This window comes from Danio rerio, chromosome 19, assembly GCF_052040795.2.
Source record: "Danio rerio strain M-AB ecotype USA chromosome 19, GRCz13ab, whole genome shotgun sequence".
Lineage (NCBI taxonomy): Eukaryota > Metazoa > Chordata > Actinopteri > Cypriniformes > Danionidae > Danio > Danio rerio.
In genome coordinates this window covers 10,662,809-10,686,390 of record NC_141039.2, presented here as the reverse complement: position 1 = coordinate 10,686,390, position 23,582 = coordinate 10,662,809, and the positions used below count along the sequence as shown (strand labels likewise).

The window sequence follows — 23,582 nt, the reverse complement described above, 5'->3', positions numbered from 1 at the left end:
ACAGTGCTAACCACTGGGCAGCTGTGTCACCCATCTAGGAAAGGAGGAGGAGCAGGGGTGGAAATGGGGATTCTTCAAAACGAATATGGCTGTTATATGAAACTTAGGGTTTTATAGTGTTTAGCTTTTTAGGTTATATAGCTTTATAGTGGCTTAGGAATCGTCTGATCAGTGAATCATAAATTGGATAATGCGGGGCCAGCCACAAGCATTCATAAGCAAGTGATACTCTCGAAATTAGTTTATAAATAAATTTAATGTAATGATGATAAAAATTCAGCTTTGAATCACAGGAATAAAATAAATGTGAAGCTACGTTAAATGAGAATAATCTGTAATAATATTTCAGTATTTAGTGTGCTTTTGATCATATAAACACAGCCTTGGTGAGCAGAATTGACCTCTTTTAAAACATCCCACTGATTCCAGTCTTGTGACTGGTAGTGTGGCCGTGACAGAACAGAGAAGACACTGCTTTATTAAAGTCTTGCGAGGTGGAAGTTTGCGAGCGTCACCTCTGCTGGTGATGCTCTCCTGGTTGACCTCGCTAAGATGAGCCACGCTGCCCTGGTTCGAGTCGGCACACAGACTCTCTCCATCCAGTGAGTTCCAGGCTAAAAGTGTGGCCTCAGAGATGGCAAACTGCTGCATGACACCTGCAAGGAACAGATTTATGATTTTGATATTTATCTGAAGATAAAGTACACTGTATAAACATTTGAATACATTAATCAAAAGTGACCGAAAATGCTTTCATAATGTTGCAAAAGAAATTTTTATTCTGATTAAGTACATCTGCTCGGAGCACATCTGATCATTTCTGTTAGCTTATTCCAGCAGCATGGGGTGCAATAGCTGAAGGTGGATTCACCCTGCTTTGACTGAACTGTTGGCATTTCTAATTTACTTAATCTTAATGATCTGAGTGATCTGTTAGGTTTGTATTCAGTGAACACATCTGTAATCTATTGACGTCCTAGGCCATTTAGTGATTTATAGACAAGTAATAATACATTAAAATCTATTCTGAATGTAACTTTGAGCCTGTGTAAAGTCCTGAGGACAGGTGTGATGCGCTCTGATTTTTTGGTTCTGGTCAGAACCCTGCAGTTTTCTGGATGAGCTGCAACTCTGACTGTCTTTTTGAGAAGACCAGTGAGGAGGCCTTTACAGTAATCCACCCTGCTGCTGATAAAAGCATGAATGAGTTTCTCTAAGTCTTCACTGGAAACAAAGCATCTAATTCCTGCAATGTTTTTGATTTAGTTACTACTTTGACATGACTACTGAAACTCACACTCCAAAATCACACTAAGACTCTTGACCTTATTTTTTGCTGTATGACCCTTAGAGCCAAGGTATGCATTCACCCTGAGAACCTCATCTCTGTTCCTAAATGCAATGACTTTAGTTTTCTCTTTGTTTAACTGAGTAACATTTTGGCACATCCAACTGTTCATTTCATCAATTCATTGGCAGAGGGTGTCAATGGGGCTGTAGTCATAAGGCAATAAGGCTAAGTAGATTTTAGTGTCATCAACATAGCTGTGGTAGGAGATTTGGTTGATTTGGATTTGGTAGATATATACTAAAAAAGCTGAAAAATGGCAAATCAGAATGTGAAATAAAATTGAATAAACTATAAAGATGTCCTTTAACGTCAGTTATGTAAATCTAGCGTCAGTTAAATGTAAATCTAAGCAACTCATTCAAGGTTAAAGGTGCTATATGAAAGTTTTTGGCTCTTCAAAAGCACAAAAAATCTATAATATGTTTGCAGATATTTAAGAAACATGTTACAATGTTACATGCTACAAATGAACATTCTTGTTTATCTGAAAAACAATGCTGAAGTCAGATATTCTGCTTTGAAAATGTGAGTTACATGCTGGAACGTTTGTCTTTGTTTTGGTTCTTTAACCCGCCCACTTCCAGTTTAGCCAATTATATTTCAGCACCCCGGGTTGCCTTTGTGAAAAACAGTATTTCATTCATTCAGTCAGGAAGGCTCTCAAAGTATGCGGCCGCGTCAGAAATGCGACCTCCGTTGGACAGTAGCAGACTCTGAAATGAGACGCAGATTCAGAGTTCTACATAATGTTATTACTGATCAAATAACATAAATATTACCAGCGTAAACACTAGGTGATTAGGTTACATTGTAGATTTGCAGTGCAGTTTGCACCAGATGCAGCACGACAGAATTTTAAATACAGCCATCAGAAGCACAGAATATGCGCTCACTCACAAAATGGTAAGTCTTATACTTTAATAAATACATGTTAAACCTCTTTAACATTATTAAATGTAGATGCTGAATCGCTAGTATGTGTTAGTTCGCATTATCTCACAGTTCTAAAGTTTCAAACAGTTTATTTTATTTTCAACAGTCTGCTTGTACTTTCAGTAGTAAAGGAATAAATGTCACGTAAAATGCCATCCAAACTCACATTGTTAGCATTTACCACTGAATAAAGCACATGAGGTGTACCTGAGGTGATCATTGTCATCACGTTTTCTGTTGTTCAGCGGTGAGAAATAAAAGTCTTTTCTAAAATTTAAATTCCAGGTATTGTTTGGACAAATACTTCTTTTATTATAAAAATGTTCCTTCTGTCATGTGCCGGTGCTTTTATATAGAACACGATTGATCTGATAAATCAGGCTCGGCAGTCTGGTACATTTCTGTTGGTCCTCAATCTGGCAACCTGCGCTTGCATGTGTTTAGATCCAGGAATGCAATACCTAGTTCAACCACTGGGTGTCAAACTTACATACTGCACCTTTAAGGAGGGAGAAATCAAATCCAAATATCAAATGTTGCCCTCAACAGAAAAGTGCATATTTCTGCCCCCATGCTGTAACACAGTTAAAGGGGAAGTTCACCCAAAAAGTGTTTTCAAACACTTATGAGCTTTTTTGTTCTGTTGAAAACAAAGAAAGGAAGATATTATGAAAAAAAGCAGAAAATTAAGGACTTCCAAAGTAGGAAAAACAGATACTATGGAAGTCAATGGTTACAGATTTCCAGCATGTTTGCCATGTCTTCTTTGTGTTCAACAGAAGAAAGAAATTCATAAATTTTTAAAACAAAGGAGGGGTGTGTAAACTGGTACATTTTTGGCTGAGCTATGCCTTTAAATGCACACAAACATACTATCAACACTGTACATTATTAATTTGTTGTGGTTTTAATAATAAACAATACAGATTTTCTATCATCACAGCATCTTTAATCAATCTTCTCACCCGCTGCCATCCGTGCCTCTTTTTCTCCATCACTCAAGTCACTATAAGCGTCGTTTTCAAGCCGTCTCTCCCTCTCGCGGATTAGATTGGAGCGTCCCGCTCCCCCCTCCGGCCCTGCGGATGGTTTGCCCCAGCTCTGCCACTCAATCATGTGGGCCACGCGACCCTGAGCCATGGCAGTGGGCTTGGTCACTTTGTCCTTCATTGATCTGGTAACCCCTAAAGAGAAAAAAAACACATCAGGACCTGAACCGCCTCCGCGTGCAGCTGCAGGGGCGAAATGGAGGCAGCCAGGCAGTGCATTATGGAATATGTGTCTTTACTTTAGTTAGCTATAAGACTAAACTAGTGCATGAGGGAAAAAACTGAATGAGTGATTATGAATGAGCTACGGTCTGTTGGTCTGATCGATCGCTAGTTGAAACACATTATTCACAAAACTAATGACTTACGTGAGATTTATAAGCTTTTTATGCATGTTTGAATATTTAGAAGAACAACAAATACACTACCCGACAAAAGTCTCATCGCATTTCCAAGTTTTAGGAACAACAAATAATAACTTGACTTCTAGTTGATCATTTGGTATCAGAAGTGGCTTATATGGAAGGCAAAAGCCTCTGGGTTATGCTTATTTTACCAAAATAAAATATGATCATGTCTTGACTTTTTAATTATTTAATTAGGACGGTAAGGTCTGACTTTGCTGAGACAAAAGTCTTGTCACTTAACAGAAATAATGTCCAGTGTAGAATATAAACTCATGGAGCAGTGGTAAAATCAGTATTATTGTGTATGACTCCCATGACCTCAGAGGACTGCATCCATACATCTCTGCAATGACTCAAATCACTTAATTATAAAGTCATCTGGAACGACAAAGAAAGCGTTCTTGCAGGACTCCCAGATTTTATCAACATTCTTTGGATTCATCTTCAATGCCTCCTCCTCCATCTTACCACTGACATGGTCAATAATATTCATGTCTGGTAACTGGGCAGGCCAATCCTAGAAAACTTTGATCTTCTTTGCTTTCAGGAACTTTGATGTGGAGGGTGAATTATGAGAAGGAGTGCTCATCTCCTGTGGTTTGTAATGTTTTTTTTTTATTTTTTTTTTGTGTAAGTACAAATTTTTTTGTGTTTATTTATTTATTTATTTATTTAGTGGTTTGTTTGCATTTTTACTTCAGTAGGTGTTTATGCTCCTCTGTGTCGTGTTTCTTTGCTGTTTTTTTTTTCTGAATGCTACTTTAATGAAGAAGTAGCTCAAACTCGTTCATTTTTAGGTGGGATACGGCAGACGTGCGACAACTTTAATCATAAAGTAAACACAAAACAAAAGTTTCTACCTGGAGCTCCTTCATGCGACTCTAAACTTGTAAACATTCGCTCCAACGGGTTCGCACGGCTCTCGGTATTGCCCACACTCGTCAGCGCTACCAAGCTGACCAATCACAGAGCTTTTGCTAGGTGTTGTTGTGACGTGTAAATACATTTTTTGAGAGGTGCGCGTCAGCTTCGGTGAGGGCTATGTAGCCATGCATAGGCTGTGCAGGAACATACGCGTGCGCTTGACGCAGAAGTATAAATTAGCCTTTACACACCCTCATACTGAATGTAACCCCAAACCATGATTTTTTTTGCACCAAACTTGACCGATTTCCATGAGAATCTTGGGTCCATGCAGGTTCCAATAGGTCTTCAGCAGTATTTGTGATGATTTTGATGCAGTTCAACAGATGATCATCAAAGAAATCTGCCTTCTGCCACTTTTCTAAATGATCAACTAGAAGTCAAATTATTATTTGTAGCTCTTACACAGAGATCATCAACAAGACTTTTGTCAGGTAGTATATTCAATTCTAGCTTTCCTTTTAAAATTGTACGATTAAAAACAAGGTAGTCTGATGGTAAGCTGGTCGATTTGTCTCTAGGCCACTGACAATGATAAAAAACACATCTGATGAAGTGACTGCCTCTCTTTAAGCACTTTGATAAATCACCGCCATTTGTTCCAGAGGGAAAACAATCTAACGCTGTAACCTGAGCACTTCACCCCATTATAAAGCATTTAAGAAAAACAAGAGAAATACAAAAGATACAGGACATGAGATATTCAGATACCTACGTTCCCATAAACCATATAAAAAAAACAACGACAGCACAACACACCACTGACCAACCGACAGTTGACTTCACTACATCTCACAGAACCACCAAACACACTACAAAACACAGCTGGCGTCACACCCAAAGACTACGTTTCCCAAGCTTGTGGAGATGGATAGTGCACTTACGTCAGCCATTTTTGTGTGTGTGTGAACTCTTGTCGGATCTGACTGGGGATTTCATCAATGGCTAATGAGGCCATTGACATGCACTAATTAATGGAGGAGGCAGGTGGTGAAACTGGAAGGGGAGGGGGACCCACAGGGGCGGCCATGTTGGCTCCAATCGCCCTCTCCTCCTCTGGAGCCAACATGGGGTCGGTTACCAGCTACCAGGACAGACACACACCTGACACACCTGTCAGAGAGGACTTAGCCAGAGCTCCAATCCCATAGGCGTTGGAGTTCCGCTTCAGACGGGGCAAAATGGAGGTGGTGTCCTCCATGGACAGCTGGAGAAAGACAGAAAGATGAAGTGAAGGGTTAGAGAAGCAGCCAGAGTTTGGGAAGTGGGAGTAAAAATCAATTATAGCAATAAGGAAAGAAAATGACTAGCACATGGTCTCATTTGGCTCATTATACACCAGCAACAGCAATGATAAAGACACAGGCTCAATAAATAATGACATTTTTTTATTGTAGCTGACAATAAACAGCCCTTCCACCAAGGAATATGGTTATTAGCCTAACTGTAGTCTGTTTATGGTTTCCAGTATTATTAACACATTATCAATAGCTCACCGAAAAATATAATATACTCTCTCTCTCATATATTGGCAGGCCCGGATTAATAATTTAGAGGCCCCTGGGCACAATGTCTTGTAGGCCCCCTACCTAGCCGCACTCCTGTAGTTGAATTAAAAAATAAGATTAATATAGTGTTTGTTAAATAAAATAATCTATAATGTATTGCCTGCATTTTTAAGATAAATGATTTACAGTACATATATTTCTAGTCTAGAGATTTTACTTATTTTTAAAGCATTTAAAGCACACTTTGAAAAAATAAATACTAATATAACCTATGAAAATGAATGGATTTTAATTTACTTGTTTAAGCTTACCGAAGCAGTACTAAAAATGTATATTTAAGGGTATTTTTTAATGCATAACTTCTAAAAACTTATACTGCCCATGATTTGGATTTAACACTTTTTCAATCCAGTTCTAGGAATCTGAGTCCTTTAAAATACACACACTTATTAATGATTTCTACTAATCTTCCTCGTGATGAAGAGTAGGCAAAATCTGATATGTAGTTGTGGGGGATAAGAACATGTTCATAAGAAGCTGGATTTGAACCGGGTTCACGATTAATCGTGTCAAAAGATGTTGCCATGCACCTTACGAGATATGCCACTCACGCTGCTGTCTGTTGCGCTCTTTAGTTATGTTGTCTCTGTCAAACAAACGGTGATGGGCGTGAACCGCTTAACTAGTTTATTCCAACGAGGTGCACTACTTGCACTTATCCTAAATAGACACTCCAAAATCTGCATTTACACCCCCCCCCCCCCCCCCCCCCCCCTCCTCCCTCCTTGCAGGGGCCCTGAGTGCTGACGGGCCCCTGGGCCTGTGTCCATAATACCCATTGGTAAATCTGGCCCTGTATATTGGCGAGTCAAATTTCACGAAAGTAAGTAAGTATTGGAGCCGTCAAGCTTCAAAATGACAAAATGAACCATCAGTCTAGAAAAATCTTAATTTACGCAATATTGTTGCCATAACCTAAAGCAAATATCAAGATTTTCAGAAGGTAATTAAAGTTTCTCCTTTGCGCATTCATTGTGTTCATTAAAAATGTAATGATATTTAAGAGTTTATTATTCATTTTCATCAATCATGATTCAATTGTTTAAAGATGCAGTAGATGTTTGACATCAGACACATTTTTTTGTTGTGCTAGTTGAAAGTCTCTTCACATTCTAATAGTAATGATTACAGTAAATTATCTAAATGTGTTTATATGTTTTTTTATATTCTGCCAAAAGAATAAAAATTGTTCGCCCAATTAAAATTTGTCGGGCCGATATTTCCCATAATTCTGATAAGTAGCTCAAACTGTGTATGTTAATTTGTACATCTGCGCACCCCTGTTCAAGCAGACAGACAGCTGTTTGCGCATGCACGCACACATGAGATCGACAGCGGTAAAAACAAATGCTGAATCAAAACTTTTTAAGATCCTGAATCAATATTGGAGTTACTTTTGCACGCTGGAGGAATGATAACTCCATTGCTGAAGTATTTTAGTTAGACAGGTAATGTTCTGTTTTAAAACTATTTTAGTCACGCAAAGTGAAATGTATATATAAACAGCTTTTTTTCTTTGTCAATTATTTTCCAAATGATGTTTACCAGAGCACAAAATTATTAACAGTATTTCCTATAATATTTTTTCATCTGGCGAAAGTCTTACTTGTTTTATATCGACTTAAATAAAAGTAGTTTTTATTGTTTTTAAAAACACTTGGTCCTACTTTATATTAAGTGGCCTTAACTAATATGTTCTTACATAGGAATTAATAGTTTGTTACAATGTACTTATTGTGTAAATACATGCATTTACTGTGTACTTATGCTTGATTAAATACATGTATGTAATTACATCTATAATTAACTTTTGTAATCACATTTGTAAATACACTGTTGACCATCCCTTACACCTTATCCCACCCTTAAACCTACCCATGCCATCAAACCTTTCCATAACCCTACCTCTATTCCAACTCAAAAGCACCACAAGTGTTCTCAAATACATCATAAACACAGTAAGTACATTGTATTTTTTTTTTTTTTTTGGTGTAAGTATACATAGTAGTTAGGGACACTTAATATAAAGTGGGACCAAACATTTTAAGGGGCCTAAATACCCTAACTCGCAGAATTAACCTAGTTAAACCTTTAAATGTCACTTTAAGCTGCATACTAATATCTTGAAAAATATCTAGTCAAATATTATTTGCTGTCATCATGGCATAAGATAAAAGAAATCAGTTATAAATATTTGTTATTAAAACTGTAGAAATGTGTTGCTAAAATCTTTCTGTTAAACAGAAATTGGGGAAAATATACAGGGCGGCTAATTATTCTGACTTCATATATATTTTTATATATGAACACATACAAGTCATTAACACACTGTTAACCATTAAAAATATAATACTTAAACATAATTTTTTAACATAAAATAGTGTTTAAATGTTATATTTTAATGGTTAACAGTGTAACAGGTAATCATAGAAGAGCAGACAGATCCACAATCGTGACAGTTATTCTATTATACAGCAGTTTCTTTAGTTGACCTATAGTTATCATTAATAAAGTTCAAATTGGGATAATGTTGACACTTACCAATAGGACGTGTTTTTAGGTTGGATCTGTAACTCATGTATATGTTGCAATGTCAGTTCGATATACAGCAGGGATCGCATTATCAAACTATTCTTGTTGACATCTTGGAGTGAAAACATAGACTGAACTTGAGGCCATGGGTGACCTGGTCTGATAAACTCACTACACAGACAGCGTGACTGTCCTTCTTAGAACCGCAGATGACCATGGCGTGGCCGCAGTATAAACCAACTCACACGTCTTTCTCGACTTCAGCCATCATTCTAACATAGGTGGGCGTGCGCAATAGAAAGCAGGAGATGCGTCTCTACAGCAACCTCTCGCGACACAACCTCTCCAGTGCGGCGCCTCGTGATATTTGCAAACAAGTCATATCAATCATATTTATTATCATTTGACAGTAACGGAGGAACGCTGCCAAATGGAGCGAAGTAAGAGTAATGATTTTTCTCTAATAATTTACTTTAGTAAAAGTACACATTTTTAAAAGTACTCAAAAAGTACACGTTATCCAACAATTTTACTCAAGTAAATGTAAAGAAGTAAATGTAATTCGTTACTACCCACCTCTCACATAGATATTGTTGGGATATGAATGGATTATATACACAGAAGTGTTGTTCCGGCTAAAGACTGATGTGACTATTTTCATAAGGGACCTTTTACAGCATCAATAATTTTACTTAGATTAACAACAAAACAGGAGTAAGCTTTTCCACCTAGCCTGCTTTACTGACCTGAAGTTAGTTTTATATTCACACTAGTTCACTTTTGAACAGTGACAACCTATGATGCGCTCCCTATATTGTGTACCATGCTACTCTGAAATAACGTAAGTATGGCTTAGTAATAAGTGTAATTCCTGCACAGCGCTGGCTAATTGCATACAGTAGTCGCTTTAGGACAGGGCATGTAAGAGAGGGAGACCAGCAATCCTTGCATGCATAAAACATTGCACATTATTACAAGTTTTGCTTGCTACACAACAAAAAACCTGCTAGATAAAATACAGTTTTTCATTCGGAATTGTGGTTTGTGAAGTATTATAAAGTTTTCTAACTGGTGAATGACATGATCTGCTGGGTTGTCTACTGACTACTAATTTAAGCTGTGCGTTCGTGATTTCAGCAGGCATGGCTTTGGAAGGCAAGGGACCCTGCTGAAAAATCCATCTTGAACCAACCTAGGCTGGTTGGCTGGTTTTAGCTGGTCGACCAGCCTGGCTTTAGAGGGATTTTGGCCATTTCCAGGCTGGTTTCCAGCCATTTCCAGCCTGGTCTTAGCTGGTCAGGCTAGAAAATGACCAGCCAAATCTAGCTAAAACCAGCTTGACCAGCCTGGTTTAAGCTGGATATAGCTGGTTTTGGCTGGACTCCCAGCTTGGCTAGGCTGGTCAAGCTGGTTTTAGCTGATCATCTTCCAGCCTGACCAGCTAAGACTAGGCTGGAAATGGCTGAAAACCAGCCTGGAAGTGGATAAAACCCCTCTAAAACCAGGCTGGTCGACCAGCTAAAACCAGCCAATCAGCCTAGGCTGGTTTGAGCTGGATTTTTTCAGCAGGGGAGAGACTGTATTTTCAAAGCTATTATGCTAACGTTTATCATTTTGGCAGATCATCTTCTGCACCTTTAATGCTTTAACATGATCATATTTTGCTTGTTTTTTTTTAACATACCATTCATGTAGTGTTCAAACTGCACAACAAATATTGTATCATAAAAGGGAGAATCAATTCTGAACTGCCTGTAATGAGACATTTCACTCAGTCTATGAGTTTCATTTTCTGTTGAGAGGATGGCTTTAGAAAAAAGTCTTTGAACAATTTGAGACTCTTTGAGAAATGAAGTGATGCGAAAGGCATATTGTGAAGAGAAAAAAATAGCTTTGTGTCTTTTTTTGGTAGCTTCAAAGCACTAGTCTCTATTCCCTGTAACTAAATGAGGTAAAAACATTCAGTGCTTGATTCTAAGACATACGGATCTGGAATTTTAATGTATTATTTACGTTGAAATAAAGCAAAAATATTAGCTATAAACATATTACAAAACAAATATCATATTTAAAACAATAAAATGACTCTTTGCCAATGTAAATGAGAATGGAAGCGTATCCACAAAGGGAAAATCCTACTGTAGTAATGCGAATTTCTGAGTTTGCCTACAAAATGATGTCATCTCTGCAGCTCTTTATTCAGCTAATGCACATTTACTTTATTTATTTTAAAATGGCTTCAAATGTGGCTCATCCAATCCAATTATAGAGCTTTCTAATAATTAACCATGACCACATTTTTCCTGCCCAAAATAGTGGAACAGTACAGCCGGTAAAGTTCGAATTGATCCACTTCGAGATTTATCTCTAAAGGTGGCATTAACTGTCCGTTTTTCCTTTCAAGATGAGAGCAGATGTCAGTATCTCTGTGTCAACCACACCGTGTTATCATCTCTCACATCCAGTGCCACCTACAAGTCTCAAAAACAGGCCAAATCCCAGATAACATGACGTGGCCTATCAAAGACAGCTGGTGGACAGCTCAAAGCCTCAGAGAAATCTGCTGCTGACGAAACACTGTGGACTCACAGCAGAGTTTGTGATCTATATTATTACAAAACTCTCTGGCAAAGCCACATTTCAACCGACATGACATTATAGCAGTTACCTTTAAATAAAAGTATTGAACATTTGTTAAAAAATAGGGGTTGAATTAGCTCAGAGAGAGAGAGATGGAGAAAACGTATGTTAATACTGATTGACTGATGCCCGTATTATGCTTTGGTGTTATTCTCATGCAGTGTAATATTGTTGTTTTGGAATGTATGCGGTTCTCAAAGATTGAAAGTGCACATCACATTTCTCCTGAAAGAAAGAATCGATTCTGGACGGATGAGATGAGTGGCAGTTTCACTTCAGTAACTGATCTGAGTAGATCCATAAAACATTTGCATAATGGCAGCCTAAGTTCTTCATTGGCTGAGTAATTTTCAAGCTCATTTTGTCAGGGGTTCTAGTAAATCTCCAGCACATGTTTTTGAATTGAGTAGCATTTACTCCAATGAGTTGTAGTGTAGTTCCAGCCTGATCTCACAAGGAAACGTAACTATTTTATGTGTTATTAGTTTAGCGTCTAATTTGTAAGAGTTCAGTCATACGAAAACGTACGATTTTTAAAGGGGACATGGCACGAAACCCCACCCCTAAACCCAACCATCATTGGGGGATGAGCAAATCATATTAATTTGTACAAATGAGATCCTACTTATTCATAAGAATTAGCCAATAATAAGCTAAAACAAAAAGTTATGAATTGCCGTGAGATTGTGTTGGTAGTTCACAGATAAACACACATAAACTACACACAATTTAGCCTACCCAATTCACCTGTGCCACATGTCTTTGAACTGTGGGGGAAACCGGAGCACTCGGAGGAAACCCACACGAATGCGGGGAGAACATGCAAACTCAACACAGAAATGCCAACTGACCCAGCCAAGGCTCAAACCAGTGACCTTTTGCGTGAGGCAACACTAACAGCATCTTATTGCCTTTGTTGAAACAAAACAAATTAAATGAAAATCGAGTTGATCAGTTAGACAAACGTCAGCCCAACATCAATGTCCAAAGTTGGACAGACGTTGCATTTTGGTTGCTTTCCAATGCAACCTAAAAACAACAAAATAACTTTTAATGATGTTACAGCTTGAAATTGTGTGGACGTTACCAATATGACGTTTGTCAGACGTTGGATTTTAGTTGCCATACCTGATGAATAAATGTCAGTAATTGATGTCAATATGTTGTTGGTTTAAGATGTTGGCTCAATGTCGGATTTTGGTTACTTTCCAATACAACCTAAAATCAACCAAATATCAACAAAATTTCACATCGATACTGGACATCAAAATAATGGCCCATTTTTACTGAGTTGTACAGTATGGTACGGTACGCTTTTATGGCCATTTCCACTGTCAAAGGCTACCTAAAAGCAAACCGTACCACTTTTTGGTCACCCTTTGCAAAGGGTACCAACTGGCCCAAAGGGTACCATAAAGCAGAGCAAGATGCGCAGCTGAACGCTATAGGTTGACAGAGATACATCACACTCAGAAGCAGGAGAATGAAAACAAAGAAAGCGCCAATTTTAAAAACACAGCCGAGACATTACATCGTAATAATATAGACATAAAATAACAAGCCATGGTCGACTCGAGCTCAAACCTTGTCGTCATCTTGATGTACAGCCACAAAGCCAAGAAGAACAAAATCTGCCGTGTCCTGTTGTTGTTTTACGAGCCTGTCCAAAGCGCAAGCGGTTTCACGTTCTCAAGAGAGCTCGCCGCGAGTCTTAAAATAACAAATGTTTTGAGCTTATATTAATAACGTGCGCGTGATCATTGAATCGCTCTGATATCCGATCCTGTCAGAAGTGACTCTGTCGAGAGTAAAGCATGAAAAAACAAAGGAGAAGCCTGGGGAAAAAGTCGCAAATGATGATTCTGCAACCTAAAATATAAACAAACAGTCATGTTTAACTATTATCATCTCTTTATGGACTATTATGAACTCGGAATGACGGAATTACTCCCTAACAGAGGTTACATGTGCTTCTGAAGATTAAAGACTCATATGAGAGGTTTGCTCTGACTGTAGGCTTTATGTTTCGTGTTGTTTTTGAACCCAAATAAGGCCTAAATGTATGCTGTGTGTAGTTTTTCTGTAAGTGGTAACATATCAGAAACTGTGAGTTAGAACTGAAAATCTTTGCCCGGACCCGACAGGACCCGACGGGTTCGGGTGGGTTCAGGTTTAATTTCTATCATTTTTGACGAGGTTGGGTTCAGGCTTGCGGTCATGTGATGCATTTTGATTAGCGTAAGAAAGTAATTAAATCGTTTGTTACAACATCAAACTCCCTTCCTGCAAAGGTGAAACAAATGATGACTTAGAAGTAAAAAAAAAGCTAATTTTGACTGGGATTAGGCCAGCCGCCAGTCCAAAAAGAACGGTCATTCTAGCCGCAAACGTATTTCAGCGGTCACTCATACACTGCGGTAGAGTGTTAAACAGCAATGTATGTACAGCCAGCTGACAGGGAAGATAACAAGGTCAATCGCTACATTAAAACTGTTGTCATCGAAAATTAAATGGATGTTCTTGGCTGGTAGAGGATGAACAAACAATCCTACCCAAAACTTAAAATAAGCCATATGAGAACTATGCATCTCGGCCTGTAGCGGCAGCAGTGAAAGGGTGTTCGGTGTTGCTGAATGCACCATCCTGAGCGCAGAACTGCGCTAAATCCATTTACAGTGGATTCAATATTGTTCCTCTACAAAAACATGTAGCTCAATCTTGGTGAGTAAAGTGTTTTAAAATTATAAATAAATATTAATTAAACCATAAAATCGTAATGTAGACAGAGTATACAGGCTAATGGTGGCATTAGGCTATTCTTTTAATATTCAGCTTTACAGTCTCCTTAAGGCCAGTTTATGAAGAGAAGTGGCGAGACAAATCTCGCAGAGCCTTTATCTTAAATTCACTATTGCCAAATACCCATCATAATTTATCATTTATTTTAATTTAGTTTGTTAAGAAAAACTTCTTTTCAGTGGTGTGTTGGCCAATTTAAAGGCTAAAGTGTATATACCTAGGCCTATTTAGAGTGCTGAGATGTTACGATGTTACAAAGGACTTATTTTATTTCTTTGTTCAAACTTCCAAGTGGCCTATAGCCTATGTTGTGTTACGAATAAATTATGTTAAAACATATAAATGACTCATTCTTGAAAAAAGGCAAAAGAGCTGTGTGCATGTGCATATTTGAATAATGTCGGGCTGTAAACTGGTTCGGGCTTTATAAAGCAGTTAATCAAAATTTACCTGTCGGGCTCGGGCCGAATTCTGTCGGGCTCAGGTCATATCGGGCCTAATTTTTATGGCCCAATTACAGCTCTGTAAGTTCAATTCAATTCAATTCAGCTTTATTTGTATAGCGCTTTTACAATGTAGATTGTGTCAAAGCAGCTTCACATAAATGGTCATAGTAACTGGAACAGTGTGGTTCAGGTTTTAGTGTTTAAGTTCAGTTCAGTTCAGTTTAGCTCAGTTCAGTGTGATTTAATCATTACTGAGAGTTCAAACACTGAAGAGCAAATTCATCGATGCTTAGCTCTACCAATCCTGAACCATGCGAGGCAGTGGCGACAGCAGAGAGGGAAAAAAAACTTCACCTGATGGGAGTGAAGAAAAAAAAACCTTGAGAACCAGACTGTATGTGTCTCTATGTGTTTTATATATGTTGCATTTATTTATTTTATGCAATCGCAGACGTTACAGTAGGCAATTTCGCATCATTGCTCTGCAGTTATAATCAGATCATGTTCATAGAAAGTTAGTAATGAACTTTTATACTCAAGTATTTGTGTGTATAAAGCCTCTGTTTTGAGAGAAGTGCTTCTCATATGATATGTGAACAACCCTTACGGCTTTACCGTGACATTTCCTTTAGTAAAACTTATGTCGTCTGAAATTTTCTATCGTACACTATGCACACCAAAAGGGTACCCTGTTGGCAGTGGAAACACAAACTTTAAAAAAAATGACCCGTACCGTACGTATTGTATCTCTCAGTGGAAACAGGCCATTACATTGTTTTTAGACGCTGACGACCTAAATCTAACCAAATTATAAATTAGCATCTTATTTTGTTGTGTGTCTGCTGGATACTTATTGTCAGACCTGAAAAACTAAAAGTTATTATCAGACCTGACTTTTCATTAATTGTCTTTATAAGTGACAGTTAGGCATGGGGCATACCTGCATTTGCCCCCTAATCTTTAATTTCTAAGTTATTTTTGTTAATTTAGCCTTTACTAAATTACAACCCTTAATAATCACTATTTAAATTAATACATCATATAAGCTGCCATTAAATGTAATGTAAAAACTCCCCACTGACAAACGTCCAGCTGTAGTTGTGTATGTGACTGAGGTTTAAGTTAATCTGCTGGTTCTTCAAACTTTTTTTGTTATTAGACTATTACTTCTAATCATGGCAGATTTCTATGGTAAAATCTATTTAAATTATAGACAATTTCCACTACACGACGGATGCAGACAATCACCAGATTACAGCTCATCACTTATTTAACATTGTACAACCCAACAGGCATCAGTTCAGCATGTTTAATTATCCAAAAACAAGCTGTGACAGATGCCAACAGAGACTGACTGATCTGACAAAACCAGACGAGGCATCCGTTGCCGTCTGTCCACATCTGTGGATGCAGCATGAATTAGCCTACAGTTTGTACAGTCTCTGAGAATGGGGTATATGCACTTTAAAGGGCACCAACTTAAATCCTTTTTTCCAGATTTAAGATAAGTCATTTGTGTCTCCAGAATGTGTAAAATTTCAGCTCAAAACTCCCATCAGATTATTTATTATACCTTTCAGGATATTGCATTTTCTGCTCTGAACACTATGTAACTTTTTTTGTGGTCTGTGCCTTTAATGCTAGTTCTCCCCACCCACCGTTCCCACGTGCCTGTCAGAGTGTGCCTCAATCTCCACCTCAGCTGCATCAGATAAACAGCACAGTGACAGACATGAAGAAAGCAGATCTCACGTAACGTTTGTGAGAAATACTACAGTAAGAACTTTCCCAATGCTTATTTGATGTATTAGTTGTGGAGTTAATTCAAGCCTTTCTGCAGCAATGAGTCACACGCAATGACGTTACAAAGTTTACGCACACACACATATATACACACACACCGCGGACACGTAAACACTTAGCAGGCACATTTTTGCATGGCCAAGGTGACAGGATGCACATTAAGATCTACCGCTGTATGGATATGCGTTTTGTTAATGTACAAAATAAACTTAATCTAACGTCCACAACTTGGGATTGAAGGGTCTTCTTTTATAATTGTACTGACATGCAGCTGTTGTGATGAATTACAGCAATTTTACCATCTTTATTACAAACATGCACTGTTTTAAAAAGGTTTAAACTTGTCAAACTCATTCTTGATCACATGTGATGATGATTGATGATCACAGAGAGCTGGACAGATCTTTTAATCTCGGTTGCTTTGCGCACGTCCTGTCTTGTTAATATAATTATACGCAATACTATGTAGACATGTTCATACGCAGCTGTCAATCATTTTGGTGGGCGGGGAAATCACACTCCTATGTCACGTTGCGATCAACCTCAAATTGGGAGGGATTTGGATCCTTTTTAAACATCAGGAAATTTAAAAAAGGGACTTGATGTCTTTATATTGCTCCAATATGACTGTGGGCACACTAGACCTACACTCAATTCTGTCCAAACAGCTTCCAAAAGATGATTTTCATCATAAGTGCCCTTTAAATTTTCAGTCAGCCAGCCCAAGTACTTCCGGTGAACTCTTGCCATTATAAAATGGCCACACTTAATATACGATTTCTTTAAAAATCTGAAATCTTCAAAGCCTGATATATATATATATATATATATATATATATATATATATATATATATATATATATATATATATATATATATATATATATATATATATATATGATATGAAGTGGGTCTCGTATCAGACAAGAAGCACTGCATTAAAATCTATTTCCCCCCACCATGTCTTTAAAATATGAAAATTTATTTTACCCCAATATTTTACCCCAATATATGGAGCGTCTGCGCTAGCCTGACGCTGCTAGTGCTTACATAGTCTTTCGTCTCATTTTATGCTTAAACATCTAAACGAATGCTTAAGTCTACTTAACTGATTGTATTTAATTAAATTACCATATCGATGCTGTAAAAACAACCTTAAGAAATTCAAAAGAGTCACATTAACCTTTCACCAGAAGTTTATGGTTAGCTGAAAAACACTAGCTGTGCATATAGCCCATTGAGGAAACCTCTGCAGTTGAGATTCTATAGGTTGTTTTCAATCACATGGTTCTAGTGACGTGTGAAATCCATTATTCAGCCGAAACGACATTATTCAGCCAGTAAAGACTAGGATTATTGCAGAACAAGACGAAGATTTCAATGCAGCTATTACATGGCAGGGTACGTTATTTATATCCTCCTGGATTTTGTATAAGTGTGGTGGTGTTTGTATCTGATTTTTTTATAACAGGTTAACATATTTATACACATATATAGGCCTGTATATAACCTTTATTGGTGCTTTGAAATGAATTGTTGCCTTTGAAAGAAGTTTGTACACATGGATATATTGAATAAATTTTTATTACATGGCGCCTTTTCTTCTGTTTTTTTTGCCAGTTTCTAGAACTTTCCTCCCTTTATGAGGTAAAACTTTTGGAAGTCTAGAAAAGCTGTTCGGCATTTCTTATTTTGGCCAATTTAAACAATTCTAAACAACATAGAAACATTTTGATGTTCTGATAGAGATTCCTATGTAGAAGAATCACTTCCTGCCCTTCATCTGAATTCCACACGTCATCAATGACGTCATGTGAAAACAACCTATAATGAGCATTTCGATAGGTGCATTCGACTTCATGCAGAGCTGCGCAGATCGATCAAAATCTGTCTTAAAGCGGTGCATGCTGGTAAGAAATGTTGTTCGGATTGACGCTGCGAGATCAGACGACAGATTCAGCCAGTGCAGCATCTAAAGAGCGTATGCTAGAACTGCGATGACAACACTGATATTACACGACTGGCCTAGTTCACCACATGAAAACAAGCACGTGTGTTTTAGGTTTATTATTGGACAACTTCCAATTCAAAAGTTTCAAAACAAACAATTCACTTTTCATACCCTCTCTATCTTGTATACATCATGCTTAATAAAAGACTACAAATATTTTACTGCAGTATCATATTTGTTAAATAATCTGGTTATAAAGGCTAGATTGTTTGCGCAGGTTTATTTTCGACCATTTTTATTCAGACTATTTTATGCATTCAGCTCTATAAACGATTTAAATAATATATTTTAGTAAATAACCTAAATATTAACTTAAATAAGTCTTACAGACATGAAATAAAATAATTATCATCATTGATCCTGCCTTCCTAAATTTCTTAACAAATTAAGTTAAAGAACTATTTTATTAAATGATTTTAAAATGATGTATATGATTATAAAATATATATTCTTTCCTGTCAGGCCGTTTATGCACAAGTTTTAAAAGTGACATTGATGTACCTGCTCTTTCTGGGAAACTTCTGCTTAAAGTGTAGCTCACTTATTTTAGGAATGTCCTTTTGTTCAATCCTTTTGGATTAAAGTGCTCTTTTTGAAAATTCTGTCATTATCCATAATAATCTTAATCATTGTTTAGGATTTAATCAAAATACCTTGTTTTGGGTTTTTTAACCCAAATATATATTGGAAAGTTTTACATCTATAAATGTAAATCAATGTAAAGCCAATTTTAGCATATTCAATCAAGAAGTATTAGCCTAAAGAGGGATGTTTAAACTCCTAGAATTTGTGCTAATTGCCTTGTATTTAACAGGCCTATTTATTTGTGTTTTACCCTCTCGTTTCCCCTTATTTATAATTCAGAATTATTCATAATTCCCTTATTGTTTAAAATGATCTGTAGTTTGTAGAGACTGTATTCTGTTTTATTTGTAATGTAAGTCTTTTGTTGTTATAAATATATAAATGATGATGACGCTATGTATTTGGTCATCATGACTGCCGCAACTTTGAGCCCCAAAGTGTCCAGTTGTCCGGCTTGAAGGCTCCATTTTTTAACTCCGTCCTTGCCTACGCTCGGCTAATCCCATTGATCACCGGCTGCAGCCGTGCCTCATGTCGAACGCACCTATTGACTAATCACTACAGGCTGTGCAATCTCACCAATCAGGGCAGAAAGGACTGTCAGAAAGGAAAGGCTTACAAACACTGAAATCAAAAGAAGAATATAGAAGCTATATAATAAGATAACACTTTATTTTGATAGTCCATTTGAGAGACTGTCTGCTTAATATGTTGTTACTGCTCCTTCAACAGACATTTTACTGACTAAGAAACTTTGCAAGTACATGTCAACTTACACTAACCCTAACCCCAACCTAGCAGTCTACTTATAATCTAATGAGAATTAGTTGGCATGTAGATGCAATGTAACCTAAATTCAACAAACCGAACATCAAAATAAAGTGTGACCTACAATTACAACAAATGATGACAGAAGAGAAAGAAAACATGAGAGAGAAGGTCAAAAGGTCAACACCAGACTTACATTGATTCCTTCCCAGGAAAACTCGGCACGTCCCTGCTAGAAGCAGATTAACGTTTGAGGAATAGATGAGGGGGGAGATACAGCGAAAGAGAAGAAATGCATGATTTCAGTTAACAGGAAACAGCAGAAGGTGAAACATCAAGCCAAGTACAGAACACTCGATCTGGAAGAACAACAGATACACTGAAAGCAGAAGCAGGAGGCGAGACACTGCTCATCTGTTATGAACTGTTGTACAAACCAAGTCGTAGCTGTGTGCGCACCCTAGCTAATTCGCTAATATGGTGTCAAATATTCATGAATGAAGTACCACCTAGTGTATCCGTGTTGGTGTCTGCTTTAGAAGTCTTTACACTGGATGAGGAGGACAACAACAAGAGTAGATGGAGGCGACTTTGATGAGTAGCACTGGAGTAAGTAATCCTAGCCAACCCAAACATACTCAGAGCGCGCGATCGATGGCATTCACACCGCACAGACAAACACTGGAGCCGGTACACACAGCAGCCGCTCATTGTTCATTAAGAGAGAGAGAGAGATCGATATGAAAGGTCAAATGGAGGTCAGTGTCAAAAAGGCGTTAGCGTGGGGCAAATGTCTGCCCCTTGGAAACTCTGAAGAGACTACTGACACGGTTGGCGGATCAGGGGTCGATCGATTGCTTTCCCACCATCTTAGCCTTTACGGACGCTTCGGTTACATAAACCATGGAGCTTGGTCCTAAAAATACTTTGTTGAGGCTGGCTTGCAATTACAGAAACCACCTACGATTTTTCTGTGGGGGAGTGAAAACAGCTAGGTGCAAATTAACAACATCAAATTAGCTTTCTTATCCACCTAATGATGTATAATTAGTTTTTTTTTTTTTTTTTTTTTGCCTCACGCATAGAGGGGTACTGAGTAAAGATTTGTTTTTTGTTTTGTTTTTTTAATGGAACGCTCCATTTTTTGGAAATAGGCTCATTTTTAGACGCCTAGAGTTAAGTCTTAACCTCAGATGTTACGCCAAGCATATTTGGCTAAAGGTCTAATGCATATGGCACTCTTTTTTGGAAACACTTTAGCAGACCCTCGGTCATCTACCAATTGGTTTAAAGAGTCACAAAACACCAAAACAAATTTTTTGAGCTGTTGACATTTATATATGTGTCCCACGCTGCTAAAAACACTATTAGGACATATATATTTCACAAAAAAGTGAAAATTGGTTATTTTTGCGTTATTTCAAAGCAAATTCATTCTCCCGGTTCGAAACTAATTTTCTTTGAAATAATGCAAAAACAACCAATTTTCTGTGGTTTTCCAGTGTGGAGACTGGATGTCTGTACCTGGGAGTACTTTGTGACATCTATCAGTGTGCAGCATCAACTCATGAGAAAGACTTGGTTTAATCCAATCAGCGCGCTCTATTGTGAATGCGGTGCAACTTTATTTAAATGCATGATAGCTTCGAAGACTGTTGTTACCTGTTACAGTGTCCAGACGGCAGAGAGACGCCACATTGTGTTGCCAAAACAAGTGGAAGAATTGCTTGGAGACATGGGTCATCAGTGTTGCGTTTATAAATGTGCTTCAATGAAGGTTTTGTTTTCATTTCCTGCTATGAGAGCACAGCTGGACTCACGTGTGGATTACAGTGCACGCCACACGTGGCAGATATACGTTTGTAAGGAACATTTTTTACCCGAGAGCTTTTCACATCTGTAAATGGTGAAATGCTGCTTGTCTTTTAAAAAAGTTGTGGCTCCTGTTGGTGTTGATTGTCCTGTCTTTACAGATTTGGTAAGCGATCAGTGGCCTTTGTATGTTTATTCAGATGGCAAAGTTAGTTAGTATCGTCAGCAGTAGTCTTTCAGTGTTTAAAGACAGACCCTAGTCAAAATGATTTTTCTAAGTTACTAAAGTTTACAGTACGTTAATATCACTACAATATTATGCACTACATTATTATACTGTAAGATCTGCTGTCAAACTATTACCGTCAAGTAGGATTTTCACCGCATTATGTGACAGAATAGTCTATACACACAAGGCTATCTGACTCTACCTACCGAGTGCATCTAAGTTACCGAAAAATGCAGAGGGTTTTTGCTCCCATTTGCCATGCGGTACCGAACATTGCATTAAAACTACACTCTTCCAGCAGTTCCTCGTATGCAATATCTTGTTTGTCATGGGGGGCATGCATTAAATGTTCCTGAATGAAAGTGCGAAACTACAGTTAAAGTCCACCATTTCATAATTTGCCAAATAATTCAATTACATTTACATTTACATTTAATCATTTAGCAGACGCTTTTATCCAAAGCGACTTACAAATGAGGACGAGGAAGCAATTTACACAACTATAAGAGCAACAATGAATAAGTGCTATAGGCAAGTTTCAGGTCTTTAAAGTCTAAGAAGGAAAGTATTAGCAATTTTTTTTTTTTTTTTTGGGTACAGTTGGTGTGATATCCAGAGAGGCAATTGCAGATTAGGAAGTGAAGTGGAGACTAAATAGTTGAGTTTTTAGTCGTTTCTTGAAAATAGCGAGTAACTCTGCTGTTCTGATGCAGTTAGGGAGTTCATTCCACCAACTGGGCAGATTGAGCGTGAGCGTTCGCAAAAGTGATTTCTGCCCTCTTTGGGATGGAACCACGAGGCGACGTTCATTCACAGAACGCAAGTTTCTGGAGGGCACATAGATCTGCAGAAGTGAGAGCAGATCAGAAGGAGCTAGGCCAGAAGTCACTTTGTAGGCAAACATCAGAGCTTTGAATTTGATGCGAGCAGCAACTGGCAGCCAGTGCAAACGGACTAGCAGCGGAGTGACATATGCCCGTGTAGGTTCATTGAAGACAACTCGTGCTGCTGCGTTCTGGAGCAGTTGAAGAGGCTTGATAGAGTTAGCTGGAAGCCCAGCTAGTAGAGAGTTGCAGTAATCCAGTTTGGAGAGAACAAGAGCTTGAACAAGGAGTTGAGCTGCATGTTCAGATAGGAAGGGTCGGATCTTTCTGATGTTATAGAGTGCGAATCTGCACGATCGAGCAGTTCTAGAAATGTGGTCAGAGAAGTTTAGTTGGTCATCAATCGTTACTCCAAGGCTTTTCACCATTTTGGATGCAGTAATGGTTGCCCCATCCATCTGGATTGAAAAGTTATGGTGTAGAGTCGAGTTGGCAGAAACTACAAGCATTTCCGTTTTTGCGAGGTTCAGCTGAAGATGATGATCTTTCATCCAGTGTGAAATATCCAACAGGCAGGCTGAGATGCGAGCTGGAACCGAGGGATCATCAGGATGAAAAGAGAGGTATAGCTGGGTATCATCAGCATAGCAGTGGTAGGAGAATCCATGTCTCTGGATGACTGGTCCTAGAGATGACGTGTAGATGGAGAAGAGAAGTGGCCCAAGAACAGAGCCCCAGTGTTTAGATGCTGTAGGTTGGACACCTCTCCCCTCCAAGACACCCTGAATGACCTGTCAGAGAGGTAAGATCTGAACCATTGTATAACAGTGCCCGCAACGCCCAGTGACTCGAGCATAGATAGCAGGATCTGGTGGTTGACAGTGTCAAAAGCAGCTGACAA

At 38.1% G+C, this 23,582-nt stretch overlaps 2 protein-coding genes across 31 annotated transcripts in view; both read right to left on the bottom strand.

Moving 5' to 3' along the window:
- Positions 1-23,582, bottom strand: part of si:rp71-15k1.1 — a 465,095-nt gene that overhangs the window by 148,762 nt on the left and 292,751 nt on the right. The window lies entirely within an intron of this gene.
- fam131ba (family with sequence similarity 131 member Ba) overlaps positions 1-23,582 on the bottom strand; it is an 86,911-nt gene that overhangs the window by 20,622 nt on the left and 42,707 nt on the right. For 7 of the 30 annotated variants that reach the window (XR_015516494.1, XR_015516495.1, XR_015516496.1 and 4 more), the window contains 4 exons: positions 20,013-20,048; positions 5,769-5,871; positions 3,250-3,468; positions 516-656 (listed from right to left, as the gene is read on the bottom strand). Coding sequence is in view for 19 of the 30 variants with exons in the window: in XM_087295449.1 (XP_087151575.1) it covers positions 516-656; positions 3,250-3,468; positions 5,769-5,871; positions 20,013-20,048 (499 nt within the window). In the remaining 11 variants the exon portion in view is untranslated. Of the gene's footprint in view, positions 1-515; positions 657-3,249; positions 3,469-5,548; positions 5,872-20,012; positions 20,049-23,582 lie in introns of all 30 variants that reach the window. The other 23 variants (XR_015516500.1, XR_015516501.1, XR_015516502.1 and 20 more) reach the window with 7 other exon arrangements.